The sequence below is a fragment of the Drosophila mauritiana genome, chromosome X (genome assembly GCF_004382145.1).
Source record: "Drosophila mauritiana strain mau12 chromosome X, ASM438214v1, whole genome shotgun sequence".
Taxonomy (NCBI): domain Eukaryota; kingdom Metazoa; phylum Arthropoda; class Insecta; order Diptera; family Drosophilidae; genus Drosophila; species Drosophila mauritiana.
In genome coordinates, this window is record NC_046672.1 from 17,702,098 (window position 1) to 17,726,820 (window position 24,723).

Consider the following 24,723-nt stretch of genomic DNA (forward strand, 5'->3'; position numbering starts at 1 on the left):
AGTTAATGTTAATGTATTTTTATTTTGGGCATGTGTCTGTGTTGCAGTGATCTTCATCGGGCGTCTTGTCATACAATGAACCAAGAACCTCAGCTTCTCTTCAGGAAAAGCTGAAAGTGTGACTATTACCACTTAAACAAAACAAAATGATCTTCGATATTTAACCAATCGAAGTCACTTTGCAATCGCTAATTAAAAGAATTTACTTTAAAATTGTCTACATAGAACAGAAATTGGCTTCAATTAAGATCGTACAAAAGCGCAGATGAAAATATTAACAATTATTCGTCAAAAATCGTACATGGTATGTAAAATTGGAAAAACGTGTGGACAAGACTCCCGATTACCGACCACCACCTGTGGTGCTGCTGCGTTGGTGAATTTGTGGTTCCTTGGTTTGTGGGCGGGTGTAGGCGTTGGTGGCGGTGCAATAAATAGCAGCAGAGAGCGGCAAAGGGCGTGAAAAGTAGTGTTTTAAGCGAGCATCAAACGTTCTCTGCTTGCTTCCAGTTTATGCTAATGTATAACTACAGGATTCTGTTGAACACAAACGCCCACCATGGGCGACGACGAGGAGGCATCGCTGCTGCTGGCACCGGTGGCCGAGCCGCTGCTGCCACTGCCGACACTTTGAGAGATGCCCACCTGCGCGGCGGGTCCGGTTATGTGCCGCCTTTGGCCAACCACGCCGACTCCCACACCCACGCCCACTCCTCCGGATCCAACCGCTGCTGATCCTGAGGAGACGGACGAGGACGACGAGGGCGGCAGTGGCAGGGGCACGGACATGGGCAGTGGCATCGGCAGTGGCAGGTCGCTCAGCGAACCGAGCGCCGTGCCATAGAGCGTTCCGGCGGGCTGAGATGGGAAGAGAAAGGCGGCAGCTGACGGCGTAACCGGATTCTGGCCGGGATTGCCGCCACCCTGGCCACCGCCCGCCGCCGAAGCGCTAATCACACTCGAATCGGTCATCATTAGGTGCGAGGCAGCGGCTGCTGCCGCTGCCGCCGCCGCAGCCACCGACGACGAGGACATGTTGCCGTAATAGGGCACCGAACTGGGCGCAAAGCTGTTCGGTTGAAGCTGCATTATCGCCGGCACCCGCATCCTGCCGTGTCCGTTTGGCGGCGGTGGCGGCATCTGCGGCGGATCACATTCCATGGCGTGCGGATAGCTGATGCTGTTGTGGTTGTTGCTGCTGCTGTTGTGGTGGCCCACCATGTTCACCATGTTGCTGCCGTACAGACGACTGTGGCGTGTGTTGTTGTTGCTGCTGCTGCTGTTGTTGTTGTGACAGCCGGAGCTGCCGGGACTGATGTGATTCAGGCTGCCCAGACTGTTGGTGCTGTGGTGGCTATTGGCCAGCGATGGCGGCGGATGGGCGTTGGACTGCAGGCTCAGAGCGGAGAAGTTGTTCATCGCGTTGGCCGCCGCCGAATGCATAAGCAGGCCTGAAAAACAAATAGATGTTTGGCTTTAAATGGGTTTCATATGCTGCGGTTGTCCTTTCTTAGAAAAACCCAGGGACAACTTGGCCATCCTCGGAAAATACTGAGCATTTTGGTCTTTCAACTCAACTCGAAACTGTCCGATATTTGTCAATAATATGTTATTTCATTAAATAATTAATGCTCCTTAAACAGTGCTTTAAAAAAAGTAGTATTTAGTATTAGTACTTAGTATTTTCCGTGAATACAAGTTATTTGGTCCTTTGAGCCCAGCAAACATTAAAGATTTCTAACCCATGCTCTTTTTTTGTTGATTATATCATAAGTTTTTATTGAAGATTTTTTTTTCACTTTTTTTTTGTAATTTTTATCTTTTGCTTTGGTTTGCTTTAGTTTTTTGTATGAATTCCTTTTCTGGTTTGGTTTTGGTAAAGTTTTCGTTTCGGTTTCATTAATCGTTAATAAATTATCTCGTACTTATTCAACTTAAACCATCAGCTGTTGTATGTTTATATTATATAAATGCCACACATGTTGCATGTCCATATGTGTGTCGGTCTGTCGGTTTTCTGTGTATGTGTGTGAGTGCTTTTTGTGTTCTCTTTTGTTTTTTTTTAATTTGGGTTGAATTCAAATTTCATATTTTTCATATCATTGCAATACTGTTTCGTAAAAAAAAATGCATTATGGTCTCCCCGCTTTTCCGTCTGTCTTTACCGCTATTGCACTTTCTTTTTGCTTTCATTTCCGCTTTCTTTCCAAAACGCAACTCTGCCCAAATAACAATTGGTTATCGTTATCGTTGCAGTTATCGCTCTTATTGCATACTTCGTCATCTTCTGTGTTTTGCTGGGTATGTGTGTATGTATGGTGACTTTTAAACTTACTCGACCTATAACACTCGCTTTTCGGGTTTTAGTATTTTACACAAGTTTTGTTAAGTGTCTCTCCGGTTGCTGTTAAATTCATAGATCATGGATCATTTTATCGGGGCTAACCTCTAATTTTAATAAATAATTACTTTTTACTTTTATATGTATTTCGTATCCGTTTGTCTGTCTGCGTTTTCGTCTGTGTCTAATAAAAGTAATTGAGTTTTTCCGCATAATTACTCGTAAGTGTTATATATAGATGTATGTATGTTAATTTATTAAATGCTAAAGTTCTTCTCTTTAGTACGTACTGATTTAATTTGTTATGCTTGCTATACGGTTTCATTTGTTTTCTTATTCACTTTTTGTGGTTTACTAAACGCATTCATTTATTCATTTACCAATTTTTTCTGCTATTTTTACATGCCTACGACTTTATACTTTTTACAAACTATGATTTGTGTTTGGTTTTCAACTCGTATTTAGCATATTAGACGCTCTATCGATACTTATCGCCATTTGTTTATCGGGTATCGCTTATCAATCGTTCCAATTAAAACTGTTTTGCATATATTTAAATATTAACCGCAGTTCTATTTCTGAAAGTGTGTTTTGTTTCTATTAGCTTTGTTGATTAACATTTTTGCCTGTTTTTTTTTTTCATTTTTGCTTTTTGTATTTGTAACAAGGACCGAACTTTTTGAAGATTGCGGCAATGCTATGGCTTCATAGGGTTAATTATTTTTTGCGGTTGTTTTTATCACAAAAGAAAGCGGCTATCGCTTGCTTGCTCGCTCTCCTTCTTCGCTGAGGTTTCGTTACACGAAATCCCTGTAATTCCCAAAAGATTGAGAAAGAGAGCGAGAAAGCCACAGTTACGTTATCCCTTTAATGCCAAGAAGTGTTTTACCACACACAAAAAGGGTCGTAAAAGCAAATATAATGCGTTACGCTATTTATAGAGTACTAATTTATGTACGTTCGGTTCAGAAATTACGGCATTCATTAATGTTTTAAATCAGGGTTTCATTTCGTTAGGTTATCTATATTTATAATGTCATAAATTATAAAAACGTATATTCCTTTGAAAGAATTGAAACTATTATTATTTGCTTTTACCACACATTATCCGACGGCAATTAAAGGTTTAAAACAAAGGAGAATGCTATAGTCGAGTTCCCCGACTATCAGATACCCGTTACATCAGCTAGTGGACATTTCTACATTTTTCTGAAATATCGGTAGAAATCGCGTAAAAAAAATTAAATGAAAAAATTTCAAAAGTGTGCGCATGACAGTTTTGCGCGATCAAAATGTTTTGGAAAGGCAAATAAAATTAAATCGAATAAAAATTTCAAAATCTTTTTAAAAGTTGCACGCGTCGATGTCTCCGAAGATCTCGACGTTAATACTGATACGGACAGACAGACGCGGACATGGATCCCAATCAAGAATTGATATACATTGATATACGTTATAGAGTTAAAACGCTTCCTTCTATCTGTTACATAAATTTTTAACGAATCAAGCGAGTAACGGTTATAATTAGGGGATCAAAAAAAAAAACTATTTACGTCTATGTTACAAACTGGGGTTTTCCATTAAGTTCACATCTCATTACTTGACTTTTGTGTATGTACTTTGGTTACTAAACAGATTCCTTTCCTAACCACTTTTTTGCTTGTGAAATTTGTTTCGTTTTTACATGTCTACGATTTTCGTTTTGGATTTATACTTTTTACAAACTATGATTTGTGTTTCGTATTTCGCATATTTCACTGAGATCCATTATCGCTCTTACAAATTTTCGATTTTCGCGCTTAAATATTTTTTCGAAGATTAAACAGCAGGGTTGCCTATTTCGACTACAGAAACAATGAATTTGGATTAAAGGAAGAGCACTGATGATTCGTGTTTCTATAATTATCAAATTGAAGTGGTAGTGAATTAATGGTAAATTAATTTAAGAAACTGCCGAGTGTTTTCTTTTTTATGCTAGAAAAGGTTAGTAAAACTGAAACCTTAATCACCTTTAACAGATGATTTTAAAAGTTAACAAGAAAAGTTGCTACGGCTGAAAATGTTTACAAGCACTCGAGATTTGAAATGAGATTTTTTTTAAAAAGAAATTTTAATTTTCAACGAGATCCCCTGCTGTTCACTGTTTCTCTCAGTGTCGTTTAACTTGTATATACCTGTACTTATGCATATATGTATGTATATTAGATGTATGTATATATGTATGGCAGTCATTAAGAAAGTCGTTAAGGATTCCTCTTATTATTATTCTTATGTATTCGCAAACTCTTCGTACGGTTCTATGACACTAATAGCTTAGACTTAGGTAATTACTCTTTAGACATTTTTGCGGTATTTAGTTGACAAAAAAACGTTAAACACTTAACACACGATTGTTTTTCATCCGAGCGCTTAAAATGCGTGAGCACGATACAAATTACATATTAAGTTCTAAAAAAAAAAATTCTCGGTTTATTGGAATCAGTTGTGAAGGCGCCACATTACTTCTGATAGGAAAACAAACAAATGCATTTCTTGTTTTTTTTTAAGTGGCGTTCGAGAAGGAGAGAGATACAGAGGCGTGGAAAGAGATAGACAGATGGTGTGTGATTTAATGTGAAAGAGATACATGAGTATTTACAAAACGCAGTAGCTATTAGATAATGGATAACACGACCATGTTGCAGCTGCTCCTAAAGTTGCTCGTTGCACGTTGCATAGCAGCACAGTCGCACGGTTGCTCGGTTGCATGCCGCATGCTGCATGTCGCTGCTTACTGTTGTGGCATCCTCGAATTTGCCGCCGCAGTCGATGTTGCTGCTGCAGATGTGGCTGCCGTTGTTGCCGGTCATCGGCGATCGTCTGCTGGCATCAATTGAATTTGCATGGGTTTTATTTGACACATATTTGTATTCGAGTGATCGAGCGAGGTGTTCGAATAGAAAAAGAAAGGAATTTATCTTTATATGAGGGACCACCAATCATCATTGCTTGCATTCTTGCTTGCTACTCATCACAAATTTGAGTTTCGTACAACAAATTAAATTCGCACTATGCGCCGAACTAAAAATAAAACGAAACACTTCTTATAGTTAAGGGTGACTAGTGCAACAAAATGGTAATTATAAAGTAGCGTATAGAAATCATAATCATAATTGCCTAATTTAAACAATATATTCAATTACAAATTTGTCCAAAGCTAAAAACTAAATTATAAATGCTTATCGATGACACACACACATAAAACACACACGAAATTCAGCAACTGAAGACTTGGATCCTGCATAAATACAGTACCCACTCGCTACGAACTACAACACATAACTGGGAGCTTTTGCTTCAAAGCAGCTCCCAAAAAATCAAATTCATAATCAACAAACACAAAATTCTGTGGGACAGGAGGAGCTACAAAACTTAATGATATCGATTTTAAAGGCCAGGGATTATTAATGCAGTCTGCGGCAATAGAACATGGCATCAACATCTTTTTCTTGCAGTTAATTTCTAGAACTAGAACTGCAATTCAATGCAAGTTCGATTAGGAAGTATTTTAGTTCGACAATTTAGAGAATACTAATTTTATATTTTATAATCATAGAAAAGTTATAATTAGTTAATGAAACTATCATAGATTTTGAATTTAATAAACAAAAATGTTTTTAATTTTAATGTTTGTCTTGTATTTAATAACCTATGTTCTATTATTGATGCCAAACTCCGACCACAGACTTCATCAATAACCTGCAGAGTACTCCCCTGATTTGCATGCCTTAGAAGCAACTACAACTCACCGTGACATTGGCCATCTGACGCACCGCCAGGACCCGCGAGTGGTGGCAACGGCAAGGGAAGCGGCAATGGCAGCGGCATCGCCTGCTGTTGCTGCGCTGCGGAGGATCCCCCGCCGACACTTGAACCCGAACCGGAGGATCCTGCGGCCGTGGCCGCTGCTGTCGCCGCCGTTGGAGCCGCTGCACTGGATGAGGAGACCGCACCGCTACTGCTGTTGCTCGTTCCGAGGCCGCCGCCGACGCCTCCGCCGCTGGAGCCTCCTGCTCCGCTGGAACCGGAGCCACCGGCTCCTGCGTTCGCTGTGGCGCCCGCGCCGCTCGTGTTGGTTGCCTCGTCTGCCGTGCGCTTGAAGAAGTTGTGCTGCAGGGCATAGTAGGGCGTGACCCGTGTCTTGGGGTCAAAGTCGAGCATGCGCAGGATCAGATCCTTGAACTTCAGATAGTCCGAGACGGAGTGGCCCGGCTCATCGAGACGCCTGCCCCCTGGACCGCCTGTTTCCACTCCGAGGATGTCATGAAGCTTGCGGGATCCTGGTGGCTTGTACTTCCTGCCGTTCTGATTCTTCTTCAGAACATAGGAGCCATCGGCGACGATCTTGTCGAAGAACTTGCGGGTCTTGTGCGCCTGGTCGAGCAGATACTTGGGCGGCATGCCCAGCACCTCGACGATCTTGTTCATCTGGTCCACCTCGTTGCAGCCGGAGAAGAGCGGCTCGCCGGTGTGCATCTCGACCAAGATGCAGCCCAGTGACCACATATCGATGGCCAGGTCATACTGGATGCCAAGCAGCACCTCCGGCGAGCGGTAGAAGCGCGACTGGATGTAGTGGTAGATCTGTGGGGATTCAAGGAGTAGATTGTTTAGTTTCTAATGCATATTTCAAGGACTCCAACTCTACGCCATCATTTACCCGCTGTCCCAACTGGCAGGAGCTGCCAAAGTCAACGATCTTGATCGCCGAGCGCTTCGGGTTGCACAGCAGGATGTTCTCGGGCTTCAAATCACAGTGAATTATGTTCAGTTCGGGGGTGCTGAGGAAGAGCAGTGCGGTGCACAGCTGCTGGGCGAACTTGCGCGTGAGGTTCAGCGAAACGCCCCGGAAGTTGGTGTTCCGCAGCAGGTCGTACAGGTTGTATGAGAGCAGCTCGAACACCAGGCACAGGTGGTTGCGCCACATGAAGTGCCGCTTGAGCTTAACTGCGGATCAAAATGATTTCAATGGGTTAAATATGCTTTGTACTTTCGTAAATGTATATATGTAGATACACATACCGATGTAGTATTTGTTTTCGGCATCCGCCCGGTTCATCATCTCGAGCAACTTGACCTCGATCTGTGCCTGGTTTAGGAACGGTTTCTTATTCTTAATTATCTTGATCGCCACGTGGCACTGCTCCTCGTGGTCGTAAGCCTTCACCACCTGGCCAAAACTGCCTTTGCCTGCGGAAATTTAGGAAACATAATTAATTAGTAAATAAGTGAAATTTCGACCGATATATTTAAGATCCCCACTCACCGATCAGAGAGTCGATCTCGTAGCGATCCAAAAACTTTTCGCCATTCTTGATTATATAGTCGTGATTATCGTCGTCGTAGCCGTCGTTATAAAGTTTTCGCTCCTTTTTGTTAGATGAGTCGTCGTCTCCTTGCGTCTGCTGGGCACGGCGTTTCTTTTTCGCATAGTAAACCTGAAATTATTATAATCATATATATTATAAATTAAGTACAAGTTGTTATTATTTATATGCAACAAAAAAAAATGTATTTTTAACTCTACAAACACACATTTCAAGGTTTCGTTGTAATATTATGATCATGTTCGCCACCTGGCGGCAAATAGAGTGGGCTAAAGGGCAACAACACGCCACTGCCAGGAGAATGCGTTACTACACTTAAAAAAGTCGGATCAATTTCAATCAATAGTATTTCTGTGTGATTTATAATAGTTTTCTAACCCATAGAACCCATAGCATATGAGGTAATAGAAAAATATTAAAATTTCCAAAAATAGAAGTGTTAAATATAATTGGATTCTATTGGCCAGTTGCAAGTAATCCCGTTACTTCCACTTCATCAACGACAAATGTAAACACAAAGTGGGAAGATGGGAAAATCGCGAAAATGAGAGCCAAGACCGGCAAATAAAAAAAATGCCGAAAGAGGGCGACGCCAAGCTAAAAAAAAAGAAAATGAAGAGAAAATCCTCTCTCCCTTTTTCGACTCACTCTTTCGCACTCTCTTTTTCCCCACCACGGCTTCTCTTTCACGGGGGAAAAAAGGCTGCAGCTTGGTGAAAAAAGTTGTTGCTAACGCGGCAAGTTGGCGGTGGTGCAAGTGAGATAGCACCACGTTGCGAGAGGATACAGGAGACAGAGTCAGAGGAAGAGAGCCCCACTCTCTCGAAATCGAAAACTGTAGCATACAAAGCGGCAGCGAAAAGGCATTTGCAATATTACGGCATCTCCAACGGCACAAACTGCCAACTGCAAATGTAACTGTAACTTCTGTCAAAAGCACTCCAACTGCTCGAGAGCACCTGTCAAATTCAAATACTTGCAACATCGCTAGCTGTCAAATCGCCCAACTGCAGCACTCTCATTTACCGATATCAGTATGTTTGACTTCCTTTAAGAATAAGCTAGATTTTAAGATGCCGGTTTTAATTTGATTACAGCCTTTAAATTGATTAAAATTAAGTATGCTTTAGAGAAGAAAATATTATTAACTACTGGTACAGTTTCCTTACAGTTGTCAGAAAGTGAAGGTTTTTTTGTGGGGAAAAGTTGCGTGCAACTCGGAAGAACTCAAACTGCGTGAAATATTAACATTTTTATGAGGCATGCGACATTCGCCCCACCCACTCAAGGCGCATAATCACCGATTTAGGTCGGCGGCATTTTGTCATAGCGTCATTTGACAGTTTCCATGAGAGGCCATCAAGAAACAAGTATTAGTTATTCGGGGGACGTTCTCGTTGAGAAATTTGGGAACTTGGCAGGAGAACCGAGACAGTTGCGTGTAGCATTTATGCTCCTTTTATTTTTTTTCGGCTGTTGTCAACCGAGGCGGCAGACGACGTCAATCGAAGCCAACTGCAAATGGCTGGCTGCGGGGGAACGGTGACGCTGTTGGGGGAATCGACCCCACGAACGGGTCAAGGACAAACGTATCTTTAGCCCAGCTCAACGCCACAAATATCCGCTGTCAGCAGATAGTCAGACAGCCGAAAAAAGAAAGCCACAAGACGAGAAAAGCCCCCGACGAAATTCCGATCGTCATATGAGCGTAAATAAAAAAAGAAGAAATCGGGATGGATGGATACCAAGGTACCATCAATTTGATTGCAAACTTATTAGGTTCTTGTTGTATCGCAATAGTAATTTATAAGGTAGACAGTTACATAAGCTAGATAGAATATATTTTTTGAAATTATATGGAATCTTGCCAAACTATAAGATCAATAGAATCACTATTTACTAATGCAAATGGAAACTGAAAAGTTATATGGATTGTAACAACTAGACACCCTGGTAAACATGATCCAAACCCATTTTGCCTCGATAAACATCGGATTTCATGATCAAATATCCAATTATCAAATGGTTCTCATATGATTTGCTTGTAGATTAACCGCCAGTAAAGGGCCACACTTACCTCGTTGATGTGCTTGTAGGTCTTTATCAGATCGACACTCAGCTTGCGCAAAGGTCCCGAGGCGGGCTCCCGAAAGTGGTTGGGAATCCGGGCCTGCATGGCGCGCACCTCCGACGAAGACGAGGGACTAGAGTGCTGTGGAATGAGATGGAGAACGTATTACTCAAACTGTTCGATAAAGTGTTGCCAGAAGTACAGTGATGCCCAGCTAAGTGCACAGATCAAATCGTAAACTCCAGACATTTACATTTTGAAAACAATCTCTTTAATTTATTAAAACAACAATATTTATGTGCTTGCTAAGCTTCGTTATTAACATAAATACGTAGTCTTAATGGCCGCATTGAGAAAGGCAAAACCAGTCCTGAAAAATACCATTCTTTGATCTTCTGAGGGCGCGGCTTTCTCAAATGCGCCATAAACCTTTCTAATTGCAAGTTTTAATTTAAGTGGAGCATGGGAAAAAGTAAGTTCACAATCAACGAAGTAAAGTTAACTTTTACACGGCTCTCTCAAAATATTTGTGGATTATTTCAAAACAAAATAGCATTTCTACAATTTCCAGTTTCCGAAGAATTGCACTACTCCTGCACGTCCTTTGTATGTAAATGCATGTTTTGGATTGAAGATAAGGATAATGCTGTACTCACATGGTGCATGACATCCCGGTGCGTGGCAGGCAGATCCTCTGCGTCGACGAATCGCCCGTAGAGGGGGGCGTGGCGCTGTCTTCCGCCCCCACTTCCGCTGCCCTGCGCTGCGTCGACGCTGCCCCCGCTGGACCCATAAGCGGACACTAGAGCGAAAGAGAGCGAGAGACAGAGATCAGAGATGCTATCAGATATCGGCGGGAATTATACAAATATATGTGTGTATATAATTATTGCGCTGTATTTGCTTGCCACCTTCGTTGTGCGCCGTTTTGTGCTGGTTCATTGACCGGATCGCTCGGACACCGCTCCTCTGCAAAATGCACCTGTTTTCTCGCACACCTGACTACGTCAGCGTCGAGAGTTGCCAAAACGATAATAAAAGCAAAAAAGCAAAGGGAAGGGCGAAAAGTGTGGACACACAACGCAGGAAAAACACTGCCAATTCCCATTTAAAATGTGATATAGCCCAGAGTCATCCGTTCTTTTTTTAAGTCAAGATGCAAAATTCGTTCTAAAATTAGTAGTTGAGTATTTCAGACTTGAATTAGTAGTAAAAGTGAGTTTAAGATAGTAAGCTCATGATGCTGACATTAAAAAAAACTAATTCAATCATTTATTCAGCTTTATTTTTTCCTGTGCAGCAGAGGTAAGTAAAAAGAAGCTCTACCTTAATTTTAGAACCAGACGGAACTGAACTGAAATTATTACACAATATGCAGGCGCAGATACATAATTCTGCCGTTTGTAGATTCTATTTCCCAAGTTCCTATGACCATTTCACATGCTCACTCTGTTTGTTTTGTTGCTCTTCGCCTGTTGGCTGGTGGCTTGTGCAACAAAAATAGACCCAACGTTATAAACAAGAAAGAAAAACCTGTAAGAGGCAGCAGCTGTGTTTTCGATGATAGTCCGAGATATTTGATATTCCAACACCACATTTCCAATATCCAAAAAACAGGTGACGAGATAAACGCGATCAGAGCAAAGATCTTTAAACGTAAGATACTTTTCCTTTCTATTCGTTGACTAAGAAGTTGTCACTGACACCCAACAAATGTTTCTAGGCCAACTTCTTTGTTTCATCCAATGAGCTTACTAGTATAATAGAGTGCCTGTTCCGCCTCCCTTCTCGATGATGATGACGATCCCTGAACCATCAGCACATTTCCATCGACCCGATCTCTATCTCCATCTCCACCTCCATCTAAATCCCGATCCACATCCAACAGCACCGTGTCCCAGGCACTTTTGGGCAGGAATTTAGAGATGATCTGATGGCCAGCGTCGTCGGCATCCGCCTGATCCTGATTGCCATTTGTTGGCCAATTTCTGACACGATGCTGGCAGCCAATTTGCGCCAAATAATTGATGTAATGAGGCGGATGATGGTGATTGTGGTGGCCGTTGTGCGGATGGTGGTTCAAGCTGCTGCTGGTTATGGTGGTGCTACTGAAGCTGCCACCAGCTGCTGCACCAACCACAAATGGCGCCCAATCCGCGGTGGCCTTGTCAATCGGATCGCCGCCATTCATTGACTGCCAATAAACCAGGGCCGTCGACATATCACTCGCAATCGCAATCGCGAACGCGAACGCACTTCGCACTACCCGCTTCCTTTTATCAATCAAAATGATATGCTTATTTCGTTTATTTTTCCCCGTTTTTATTTAGTTTATTTAAGTAATTTAAGATCCATTTGGATCTGGCTGTATGAAGCGCGGTCTGCGTCGTGTGAAAATTCAGCGCAAACTGCCTCGGTTTTTGTTCCCCCAGTTCAGTCCCCAAAGTTTGTCACTCGTCGTTGTTGTTGTCTGTTTTATTTATACGGAACCGTGTTTTCTGCCTGCTCTTTTATTTCACTTGGTGTTTTTGCACTTTTTTGGTGCACTTATGCCGAACACACGAACGAAGCCGAGCGGCGATAGCGAGATTGCAACGATCATCACGATCTCGGTGTGGTAATGATCATGAAGCTAAAGTAGGGGATGCCCGGCGATCTGGCATCGGAATTCGCTATGTTAACACTACACCAGACTCGTTCAGTGTTGCACAGTTGCATTTGAGTGAATGGGAAATACAAAAATCTCTTACGGATAGAACTCAAATCCATACATTTCGACTTTTGTTTCGGAGTTGAACATCTCTGGTGTTGGAGAAGCCCAACTGATTAAAACAGTGTTGGGTAAATTAATATGATGCATATTCCTTTCAGTTTCACCATATTGATCACAGAGTTACTTGTACTTGCTTGTGATTAACCACAAATAAATAAATCTGTATTCCTAGGTGTTTTCCCCATTGTTGTTGGTGAAAAGCGCACTTCTGGCCTTTTGTTTTCTATCACAAGTGTTTTTTGAAAGAGGGAGTTCCGCTTTTCGTTGATAATGGCATTTCAATAATGACATGTAGCGAATGCATGTGGGGGAAATGGGGGAACGCTGGGTGGTTGTGGGTGGGAAAGTGCTCGCACTTGTCTCGTGCGCGCAGAGATACAAATATACATACATACATACATGCATATGTAAGTATGCATTTCTTTGTTTCGGCTTTTGCGTCGTCGGCAAGTCAAGGAAATCAAAACAAAGCAAACAAAATGTGAAATTAAAATAAAATGTAATTAACCCCAGGCAAAAAGTGTGTGTACATAATGCAGTGCGTTACAAAACTGTATAACTGGTTGGGCTGCCACTTGCAGAATGAGCCATATAAATAGGAAATCGTTTTCGAAACTAAAATGCCAAGTAATGGCCAAACGATTTTGAAATAATTATAAACTTGTGTTCTTTAGCGTTATGTAAATGTCTGTCTACACGCCAAGCTAATTTGTGTTTTCCATTTCGCCGAAGCAATTATAAAATATTTTGCTTTTATAAACAAATTGAACGCTTGCCAATCGATGGAAGAGTTGAATGATAAATGCGTTCGGGGCCCCTCGAAAGATTCGCAGGAGCATAGCCACCAGCCCCTCTATTTATAGGGATCCCATCCCATCCGATCCGATCCGATTCGATCCTCCGTTCGCAATGTGGGATCTTTGCCCCAAAGTTCTCATGTTCGTTGTTTGTCTGTCGCGTCTCTCGGCCGAAAATAAAAATAGTTGACGACATTTTGCGTTCGCTCCCCGCCGACTTTTTGGCCACTTGCATTTTGGGCCAGGAACGAGGGGGATCGGGCCACTAGCCACTACCAACACAACAACCTCCATCGATAATTGCATCCGGAGCAGGTGAGTCACGTCGTGACGTGACTGCGACTGTGACGGTGACGGTGGAAAGGTAGTAGTGCCCCTCCACTTGACAACTTTATGAACAGATGGCGCCGGCTAATCGGATACTAAAGTCTCGACATATTTGGCAAATAATGGGGAAGTCCCGCATGGACTTACGGGTTTTTTCAAAACAGTGCGGATTGGAACAAATACAGACGGTGACGGTTGAGTGATAAGCAAACAGTTGACACATTATTTACTGAATGAATGGAGTGACATTGTTGCACTCCCCGCTTGAGCAGGAAAAGCGGTTGAAATGGTGGGGAAAGGCAGCCGAAATTAGCTGTTCAAAATCTGGCCATTATTTAAAATTTCACCTGAACCTGATATTAATTATAATTATCGGTGATACGCCCCATTTGCGTGGAATTATTGCACTGCAATCGAAAGCAGTAATATTGAACTGATTTATTCGAAAGGTAAATAATGCAGTACCGTTACAGCTGTACTACTGAGGCAGTAACACCATTTTTATCTTGGAATGTCAAGTGTATTTGCAACATGGGTGACTTTTATTTGATTTATAGTCATGCCACAAAATACCATCTATCTATATGGCAATAAAAACTAACTTCAATTTACACTACAAAAATGATTGCAAAAATAGGTGGTTATAAACTGGGTTTCCTGTGGTGAAAGGTTTAGGAAATATTTGGCAGTTTCTGGAGCGATCCGAGCGATATGATCCTGAGTTTTTTTGGGAGAAGGATCAGTGGATAATACTTACGTTTCTGTTTATTCTTATCCATAACGCCGCCGCTATTCGTATCCTCTAATCTATACATGGGGATGATGTTTGTTGGTTTTGCGCTGATTAATGAATCTTTACTTGGTTTGTTGGCTCCTATGTATTACGCTATATGTACTTGACATATATATACTCTTGCTTATATATATTTATATAGATGAATATATATATGTTGCGTTATTTGTTCATGCGATTTGGATAGTTTGAAATTGTGTTTTTGTGTCGGATTTTGGTTGCTTGTGATTTGTAGTTTTTTTTTTTTTGTATAAATTAAATAGTTTTTTTTGCGTAATTTGCATTCATTTCGTTATCCTTTGCGTCGTTGTTGTTTGTTTTTGTTTGAATTTGCTTTCGTGATTACCAGTTAATATAGATTTATGTATGTGGTATTGGTTAATATATATTTTTTCGTATATATTTTTAAATGGGTCGAATACTTTTTGTTGTTTGTTTAAAATTATGAACACAAGTTTCAAGTCTTTTTTTCGAATTTGCTTTACCGTTTGTCCGCGCACTTGTCACGAATTACTTTCTTTCTTTTTTACAGTGTAATTGTCAAACATTTATGAAACAAACAAAACAAAAACACGTTTCTCCTGCTGCTGTTGTTGTTATTGCTCTTTCCGTTTATTTACCGCTCGACATTGCAATTACACACACTCCCACACAACGGGGCGTGTGTGTGTGCTCTAATGAAAACAAAACACACACACACACGCGCGAATGCGAACTCACACGCACACAAACGCACGGGGGAAATCTGAGAAGAAAGCAAAAACTTTTGCGATCTGTCTTTCTTCTGCGCTGTATGGATTGTTTTTTATTTTTTTTGGTTTTCTCTTTATCGATTAGTAAGCTAGAATCTATCGATTTTCTCAAGTTAGTAAACTTTTGGTTTTATGGTAATTTTTGGCTTCCGCTATGCTCAACATTTTGCATAAACATTTCACAAGCACTTTTAAATTTGTATGTTTCTTTTTGCAATTGATAATGGTAAATAATTGTCGCCACGCTTTGTTTACAAAACTGTACTGCTGCTGCTGATACTGCTGCTGTTGTTGTTGTTTGTGTTGCTGCAACGAAATGAGAAGACGTTTGTTTAATCAACTAATTGAATTGTAATTATTTATAGTTAAGTATATATATGCAAATATATATATATGGATGAATTGGGGAGCCGGAAAAGGTTTGAAGCGTACGGCGCAAATAAAAATAATAAATAATAACAATCTGGCGCTCTCTCTGCCTCTGTTAACGCGATGTTAACCAGCTCGCTCTCCCAACTCTCTCTCGCTCTGTGTCTCTCTTTGGCAGGTGAACGAACGACACGCGACGCAAAAAGCATGCGTCTGTGTGCGAGCGAGAGAGCGCGCAAGTTCAACGTGTGGCTTGGCTTTTTTCGTTGTGTTTTTTTTCTTCTGCCGGGGCGCCGCCTCTAATACATACACACACACACACGCCCACCTCTGACATTGCACTCGCACACAAAAACACACGCACCGCGGAGTGACAGCTGTTTCAAGTTCGATTTCGATTACTCGTTTTCGACTCTGTTGTCAAGGCGAAAAATTTGGTGTGCATTTTAATTACAAATGTCGATTAACCCCACACAACACACAATATACGTGAGCAAATATTTTAATTAGCTAAACAAAACAAAGCACACACGCGCAAATTGCTGTTGTTGTCTATGCTGCGGTGAAAGTGGCGTTTATTAGCGTTTAGAGGTGCGCTGCTTGCCATTTTTTCTTGCTTTGTTGTTGTTGTTGTTGCTCTTCTGTCGGCATTTCGCGATTTTGTTGCCAAGCAAATGGAATTGACCAGCAGACGACCAGGGTTGCCACCCCTCCTTCAGTTTCTGGCTCTGCCTCGCGGCGCAAAAAAGGGATAACAAACAACAACAGCAAAATAAATGCACAATTTTACAGCTGCGGTTAGCACTCTAGTGACGAAGGCTATACAGGAAAGTTATTAGAGTGCAATAATAACACTAACAATGACTTGCCAAATATTTTGCGGAAAACTATGCAAATTATTATAATATTAAACCATTTATGGAATGCAATAACATGAGCGGAATTATATCAAATATTCTTGGGCAAGTTATTCCAACGCCACCGTATTTGTGCTTTTTTATACATTTCTGCAGAAATTATTCACACATTTTACCGGCAAAACAGAAGAAAACCAGTTCCCAAATCAACAAAAGCCACAAAACGGGATACAGAGAGCAGGAAAACTGCAGCCCGTGAATGATTCTCCTGGTGTGAATCAGAATCGGAATCAGTACAAAAAAAGGAAGGGGCGGGGAGGGGCTTATAAAAAAAAGAAACAAATGCGTCACTCCTGCCTGCACTTTGTGACTAATAAAGTAAGCAAGCTATTCGCAGAGTGCGGATGCGGATCTTTTGCAGATCATGTGGCTAACGAGTGTTAACCCGTTGTTGTCAACTGTGATCGACGATCAGCGATCGACAATCGAACGCCTTTCTCGTTATCATTATCAGTTCATGTTCGTTTGACTTTTCACACTTTTCTGCAATGTGGACGAACGGACGGACGGACGGTCCGGTCCGACCGCCGATGTCCGGGGATCGTTATTTATTTACTATTGCGTTTATTTTTAGCGCAGGCGGCAGCAGCCAGTTTTTTTTTTTTTTTTTGCATGCTTCATCGTTTATTTCTGGGCCAACACGAAATCGGCAAAAAGCAGCAATAAATAGCTGCAATAACGACACACACCCACGCACTCCCACACAAACGGACAAAACAATAGAGTAGAAAAGTGAGGCGCACTGCGCGAAACGTTGGCCAACTAATTCGGCTTTCGGTGCAGCTGGCAACCCTGTCCTGCGGCTGGGTGGTCTACGAATATCTTCGCAATCGGATCACAAGTCTACTCCCCCAACTTCTGGGAAAAGTACTAAAAATTCCACATTAAGATTCCTAACACTACAGTAATCATTCGCAAATAGTGATTTCGATTGTTATCAACGATTTCATCTAAGAGATATGCACAACTGAAGTTGCACTGCCAGTTTTGTATATTTTATTATTATAAATAACAAAACATCAATAGGCAGAGGCCAAGAAATTGAAGCTTTAACTGGGTTTTACCGCAAATCCCTATTAGCAGGCCAACTTAGCGAGTAGACACTGTAGCGGGGGCATAAAAAATACAACTTTATGATCGGCGGCGGCCGTTTGACGTCAGAATCGCTTGGCTTGGCTGTCTGTCTGTCTGTCGGACTGCGCCAATGTACGTGTGGTGGTAGCACATATGTGTGTATGTGTGTGTGTGTGGTTGCCCTGCCGCTCGCGCTCTCTTTCTTCTCGCTTTCGCCTTTCTCCGCCGCCCACCCACTACAGCCACCCACCGTAGAATGAGAAGAAGAAGAAGGAGCGAGCGGTGGAGAGGGGAGCACAGCACGTCATGTGGTGACCCAAATCGTTCGTGTGACTTTTTCCATTTGCACTCGTTTTGTTTAATTCAATTTGCGTGCACATTAAATGCTGCTACTAAACTAATAATTGAAATAAATCATATTTCTGCAACAGCGTCTTCCTCTATTTCTGCATTCCTTTCCTTTTTTTTTTTTTTTGTGAACTCGATTTTATTAAAAGTGCAACATGTGGCGACGCCCGAGAAAGAAAAAAATAAGAGGAAGGAAAACGTTTTGTTATTAATACGGCGGCGTACTCACACATTTGCCTACATACACAAACTTATTTGGCTATGTGCGTGCTCCAGATTTTCTAGGTGTCTACTAAAAATACCTTTTAGGCGTTTTCCGCTTCTTCTGTATTCGTTAGTATCGCTGATTAGCCAAGAACGAGAAGAGCTAAGGGAATTTGGCAAGGAAATAGTACGGCACGACTTCCATAACTTGAATCCAACTAAAGTCACATGGTTTTGTCTCAAATTTGAAGTTCAATTGCGTGGATATAAGCTATTGTGCATCTTTCTTATTGTAACTGCAAATCATGCAAGGAAGTTGCAAATCCTAGGACGCATTTTTCATTTTGGTTTGCATAGCGAAGTACTACTGTGGCAGCAACAACAATTGGGCATCAGCGACATCAAAACGGTTTTTGCGCTTTTGAAAGCACTTTTTCAATGGAAGATTGTGCGATTGTGCAAAGAAAGGCGAAGAATTTATGCTTTCTTTCTCTGCACTCCCCGCAGTCCTATTCCCGTCCCGCTCGCACGCCCCGCAGCAAGTGCGTTGTAGAACGAGGCGAGGAGCGATAGAGAAGAATCGAAAGCGAAGAAGAGCGGAGAGAAGAGCGAAGAATGTAAATGCCGCCGCTGGCTGGCTATGTTTATTATATTTATTTTTGCTGCTGTTTTATTTTTTTTCCTTGCTGTCTTATTTATTTTTCTGAACTTTTCTTTTTTTGTTTAGCTTGAGGTGGTTCAAAGTTCAATGACCGATTTTGCCTTTGCCGAAACTGAAGCGAAATGAACTGAAATGAAATAATGAAGTGAACTGAAATGAACCAAAGTGAAGTGAGCGGCGCAGTCGCAGAGCTTTGCTGCCATCTCGCTCCCACAAACACACACACACACACTGGGGCACATGGCCACACACAAGGTCAGTTAATAAAGTTGATTTTTGCTCAATACGCAATAGCGCAAAAATGTGCAAATAAAAAATATAAACACTAACAAGTGGCAAGCGAAAATACAAAAGACAACAAGCGGCAATTAAAAAAAGAACCTTTCATGAAGTTGTTTTTGTGATCTCTCAAGATCACGTTAAATATAAACTTATCAAATGCACAATATTATGATATAAGGTGGTATTAAAACATAAATGATGTTGGCAATGATTAAATTTACTTCTCCATAAATCAGAAAGAACATAAAATGAACATTTGGTTTGTATTTTAAAGACCTATAATCTATTCGACATGTATGTACATAGATATCATATATCTGATAACGAACGATACCATATTTTCATGGTTTTCGAAACTCATAAGATCACATGGGAAGACTAGTGTATGATTTTCCATGCACAGACTGTCAATTGAATGGAATGTAGTTATGTTCTGCCTTTTTTACACTTTCTTATAGAGAACCTGGCGGTATCATTCCCCATTTCCGCCACTGTATAGCCGTCGTACCGACTGTTTTGTATTTTGTATGGTAATTGAAAACTGCGCATTCATTGATGACGGATGACGTCGCAGCTTTGACAGTGGCATTGAAAATTTCAGTTTCGCAAGCAGACTGCACTAAACTGGTGACCAGTCAGCAGCAACAACAATGATAATGAATGCAGGAAGAACAAGAACAAGAAGACTACAATTACGATACTATATACCATGCATATATGTATGTACATATATATATACAGAGGTGGTCAAAAGTATTTACACAACGAGCTTTTTTTTCAATTGTCAACTAATTGAAAAAAAAGCTCGTTGTGTAAATACTTTTGACCACCTCTGTATATTTATGACAAAGAACTGAATGGCCGGCATGAATTTCACTTAATATTGGGCCAGTAAATAGTTTTTATACTCTGCATCTATGGAATTTCATCTTTCAGATAACTCATCTTGAATCTTGAATTAATTATGCGGATAATATATTTTTCCTGACTTTTATGCGTAATTTCAACCAAGAATTTGAATTCTCTCACGAAATAAATATTAGCATATTCAGTGCAAATGAAAAATACGCAAATATCTTTTATAACGCGATCTATGTATCTAGTATCTATGTATCTGTATCTACAGATCGTTGCAATTGTTGATATGACTTCCGCCAGGTGGCGTTTTCCCCACCGCCAGTTAACTGCATTCATGGTTTCTGTTTTCCGCTTACTTATTTGTTTGGCCGCACTGATTAGAGACTGGAATCACAATAATAATAACCAAAACAAATGGCAGCACGTGCTTGGCATCTGGTTTGTTGTGATAAAGTGCGGCTTTTCCCAGATCACCCACACCCACGCCGCTTTCTCCCCTTTCTCCGCTCGCCACACGTGCTTGCTAGTCAGCTAACTAGCTAGGTAGTTAGTCAGCTAGTAACTAGTTAGTTACTTAGTTAGCCAGCCAGTTGACTGCGTCAGCGTCGCAATTGCGCCGCAATTGGGCACTAATGAAGTATTCTTGATACGCATTTACACTGCATTGGGCGAAGGGAGAAAGGTGCGAAAGGTGAGCAAGGTGCGAAAGCTGCTAACTGAGGTGCTGATTACCCATCGCCATGGCAGCCATTTATCCTGCAGGACAATGGGAAGTGGGAAAGCTGGAAAAGCGCTGGCGGAAAAGTATGGGCAACCACTCAGCTCAATTAAAAAATCGTTAAAGGATAAACAAGTGCTTTTCCGTTTCACAAATACGTTATAGCTCTTTTAGACGGGAGAGTCAAGTGGTTCCCATCATCAATTAAACTGATACCATACGAAAATACTAGAAAGCCAGCAGTTATGTGAACTGTAAAGAATTGCTAAATACCCTGGAATATAATCTATGAAATATCGAGTAGTTTTGAAAACAGCAGCCTGAGTCGCTTCCCTCAAATTCCTGATCCAAAATGTATATATTTCCACCATATACCCTGCTCCTGATCATCCTCCGCATTATGAGTGTCCGCACTATGAGCTTCGACCTGCCCCACAACGGTCACGACGCCTCCCTGGCTAGCTATCTGGACAACATCAACGATGACGTATCTACCCAGAGCCTCAACTGCGATGGGAACGGCAGTTCGGGGGTCACAGTGATGCCATTGCCTTATCTGGGATGCACCACTGGAGGCGAAAACATGGACGATCGGGATCGAGGCCGCGATTGGGATAGAAATACAGCCAGGGATCTGGACAAAGACAGGAATAAAAATAGAGATAGGGACAACTGTGACTCCTGTGACAGCGATATGTTCAATTCGCGGCTGAAGGCCACCCACATTGCCCAGAATGCCGCCCAGGTGGCCAAGGCAGCAAATGATGCACAGGCGGCCGCCGCCCATGATGCATCGCGGCAGGCGAAGATGCAGCTGGCGGAAAAGGCCATCTCCGCCGCCCGTGCTGCCGATGCCGTGCTCGAGGGCAAGCAGGCCATGGTGGACAACTACGCTAGGGAGATCCGGGATGCCGAGGAGGTGGTCGGACAGGTGCGCTGCTCGCTGGAGATCAGTGAGACGAACGTGGAGGCCGCCGTTGCCGTAGTCAAAGCAGCGGAGCTTCAAGCCGAATCATTCAGGTATAATAGATAAATATTATATATAATATATTGTTCATATATATATATATATAACCCCAATTAAAAAGCGAAAAAATTATATCGTTATATCAAAAGACTTCCCAGCGATAACATATCGATTTTTAATATCGCATCTTCTCGCACATAATGCTTCTTCGCTTCCTAATGTTTTCAGGGTCCTGGTGCAACAGACGAGTGGCACTTTGTCGGAAATGGAAGGCCTAATCGACCAGGCGAACGTGGATATCGAAGAAAAGAATCTAATGCTGGCGGCGGCGAAGGCGCGTGGTGACCGCCTGGCCCGCCAGGTGGCGCAGGCCAAGTCGGAGTACGAACAGGTGAGGGAGGCGGCCTGTCGCGCTGCATCCGCCGCCGTGGAGGCCAAGCAAAAAGTCAGCTCCGCCGCTTTGCTGTGCAAGACGTCGCCTCACCGCCCACCCAATGCGTGTGGTTACTCACTCGACAGGAACACCTGCAACGCTCTCCTGGATCTCTACAGGCAGCGCCGACGGCACCAACAGCGACTGCGACGGAAGATGGTCCTGAACGAACTGGATCGCTATCAAGGGCATTCACTGTACGGGGATCACTCATACTAACAAATGCGCGCCCCACTAACTGATACCTTCCACGTCTACAATTATGTTTTTCTAAACGCTGCGAATTATATTCTCTATTTGGATAAGAGTTTCCAGTTTTTTCAACAGTTTAAGGGTATTACTTCTTTTTGAGCGTAAATATTAGGTAATACCCAACTGCGAGTTGTACAAACTTTGTTTTCTTGCTATTTTATTTCCTACTTTATAGATCGAAGCTATTTAGGCTTGCACATACAAATGTCTTCATTAATGTATGGTCAGCGATGTACATACAAAAAATGTTCCTCATATCAAGTGACCACCGTAGCTGCCTCAATACACAATTGTTTACCAACAAATTCGCCCGACAGTGTCGTAATTCTTGCGAAATAAACAATAACAATGGGAAATGAGTGCAAGGCCAAGACGCAACGAAACACGATCGCAAAGAGAACAAAAAGAGTGGGAGGGGGAATAGAGAAGGAGACAGTGTGGAAAAACCCATCTTGTCCAGCGGAAGAACGAAGGAAAAATCACAGCTGCCAATGCGATGCTGCCAGCTGTTTGGATTTTTCCTCCTTTTCCCTTTTGTATTCGTTTTTCGGAAAAATTGTGGGCGGTTGGGTGTAAAAAGTGCAACGCAAGCAGGGTTGCCACCTTTTGCGGCTCTGTTGCGTCGTTGTTGTTTTTATTGCTATTTTGGCGTCGCTTCTTGAAACTCGAAACGGAAGAGAGTGAGAAGGAGAGAGAGAGGGCGCGCGCAACGAGCGATAAAAGAGAGTGAATTCAAGGAATACGTATAAATTGAATTATAATTTTTAAGTCCTTTATTATCACATCGAGCTTATTTAATTAAGTGATTACCAAAGCAACAGAACCAATAAAATAAATCGTAAATATCTAGTCAACTAAATGTTTGCTCCAGCTTAGAACTTGATGAATTGATATTCAAATTTTTGTATAATCCAACTAATTTGAACCTTTTGAAAAATATACAAAAAATTTTAAGAAATTCCTTCTAAAGCTGCATTGTGCGCATAAATACAGGAACATTTAGTAAGACTGCAGTCTCATATAGTGAACCAAATTGCCAGCTGACAAATTCAAATTAAAATATATTTAATAAATACTCTAAAACCTCATTTAACTGAAAAAACATCGAATTAATAAACTAATGGCCACAAGCCAATTGGACTTTAAAATGCCGGCAAGTCCAATTGGTTTGCCTGCTGGGCGCATAACAGCAACGCTGTTAACGCCTAACAGCACGCTGTATATTGCTGGACGCTTGAGTTTCGACTCTCTTTCTGCTCTCTCTTTTTTCAACCTAACCAAACAGCAAAAACAGAAGCATAAAAAGGCTTACTTACATTTGATTTTCTACGTTTCTCTTTTTTGGTTACTTTATTTCCAGGCTTTGGGCTTTGTTCAATTCGCTGCGATTATTCCACACATGTTTTATGATACTGCTGTTGTTGTTGCTGCCGATAGTTGCAGCTGCCGCTTATGTTGTTGCTGTTGCCACAGAAAAACATGTTTCACTTTATTCCCCTTTTTCTTTCCTTCCTTCGTTTTGTATTTGTTGTTGTTGTCGGTGGCAAGAGAGGGACGTCGATATGTGACGCGCACACACACACTCACACACACACGCAGCAGGAGAGAGAGAGAGAGTGAGAAAATGCGATACGAGGCAAACAAAAAAATTTTGCCGTTTTTCGTTACTCGTTGTTGTTGTTGCTGCTGCCGCCGTTGCTGCTCCTTTTTCTATGCTTTCATTTCGAAAACGATCAATTAACAAACTTTATACATTTTCCCATCAATTTTCACCGCTCTCTCTGCGGTTTTTCATCTTTTCCGCCCGTCTGCCACAATAAAGAGCGCGTCTCCGCAATGTACAAAAAAAAAGCACACACCAAATGAGGAAAAAAAAACACGCACACTCACGCACGCAGCACACGCATACACAGACACGGACGAAACGGAGAAAATGCTAAATAAAAAGCACTGTGTAAACGCTTTTCCCGTTTTTCCAGCGGCCACACACGGCCAGCTGCACCGACTATATATTATTATTTTATTTAACACGCCGCCTGTGTTTCCGCGCTGCGCATTTTGTTGCTGCTTTTAGGTGTCTTGCTTCCCTTTCAGAGCTGGGTTAGCCACTCGCGATGATATCGATGTATCGGTATATCGGGCGGAACGGTGGTGGTAGCTAGCCACTATCGGGACATCGGTTGCGATAGTAGCCGATGTCTTACGACTCGATGTTTTCGGGGAATCAGTTTATTTCACCAAATTTATCAGTTTATGCACATGAGTGAGCCATTCGCATTTCTTAATACGCAATAGAGAGCATTTCTTTTAAAATTATATGAATTGTTTTATATTTTGAAAATATCTTGTCTATCGAAGAGGACTATTCGCTTTAGACCTCTGCAAGCCAGTGCTAAAGGCCACTCAATATGTATGCATCT

At 41.9% G+C, this 24,723-nt stretch overlaps 2 protein-coding genes across 7 annotated transcripts; one reads left to right on the forward strand and one right to left on the reverse strand.

Moving 5' to 3' along the window:
• Positions 1–2: 2 nt before the first annotated feature.
• Positions 3–24,422, reverse strand: LOC117148650 (serine/threonine-protein kinase minibrain). Of its 5 annotated transcripts, none has more exons than XM_033316153.1 (9): positions 23,620–24,422; positions 14,433–15,526; positions 10,435–10,580; positions 9,785–9,919; positions 7,647–7,818; positions 7,403–7,570; positions 7,041–7,327; positions 6,130–6,964; positions 3–1,451 (listed from the first exon to the last, which is right to left on the reverse strand). In XM_033316153.1, exons 2-9 carry the CDS (start codon positions 14,488–14,490, stop codon positions 517–519), a joined length of 2,736 nt encoding a protein of 911 aa, XP_033172044.1. In that variant the 5' UTR covers positions 14,491–15,526; positions 23,620–24,422; the 3' UTR covers positions 3–516. The 5 variants fall into 5 exon arrangements, with proteins under 5 accessions (XP_033172044.1, XP_033172043.1, XP_033172047.1 ...); XM_033316157.1 differs by lacking the exon at positions 3–1,451 and adding an exon at positions 5,213–5,401; XM_033316152.1 differs by lacking the exons at positions 14,433–15,526; positions 23,620–24,422 and adding an exon at positions 11,534–12,014.
• LOC117148652 lies at positions 20,592–22,651 on the forward strand. 2 transcript variants are annotated; one of them, XR_004459911.1, is made up of 3 exons: positions 20,592–21,671; positions 21,847–22,415; positions 22,479–22,651. XR_004459911.1 is itself a non-coding variant. In XM_033316159.1 (2 exons), exons 1-2 carry the CDS (start codon positions 21,004–21,006, stop codon positions 22,268–22,270), a joined length of 1,092 nt encoding a protein of 363 aa, XP_033172050.1. In that variant the 5' UTR covers positions 20,592–21,003; the 3' UTR covers positions 22,271–22,424. The 2 variants fall into 2 exon arrangements, 1 of the variants encoding a protein (XP_033172050.1); XM_033316159.1 differs by lacking the exon at positions 22,479–22,651 and having other exon boundaries at positions 21,847–22,424.
• Positions 24,423–24,723: the final 301 nt, after the last annotated feature.

Coding starts and splice junctions, on each gene's coding strand:
- LOC117148650 (XM_033316152.1), bottom strand. CDS start 11,999: ATGTCGACGGCCCTGGTTTATTGGCAGTCAATGAATGGCGGCGATCCG. Junction 7,328..7,402: donor CGAAAACAAATACTACATCG/GTATGTGTATCT, acceptor TTTGATCCGCAG/TTAAGCTCAAGCGGCACTTC. Junction 1,452..6,129: donor GTCAGATGGCCAATGTCACG/GTGAGTTGTAGT, acceptor TTTGTTTTTCAG/GCCTGCTTATGCATTCGGCG.
- LOC117148652 (XM_033316159.1), top strand. CDS start 21,004: ATGTATATATTTCCACCATATACCCTGCTCCTGATCATCCTCCGCATT. Junction 21,672..21,846: donor CTTCAAGCCGAATCATTCAG/GTATAATAGATA, acceptor TAATGTTTTCAG/GGTCCTGGTGCAACAGACGA.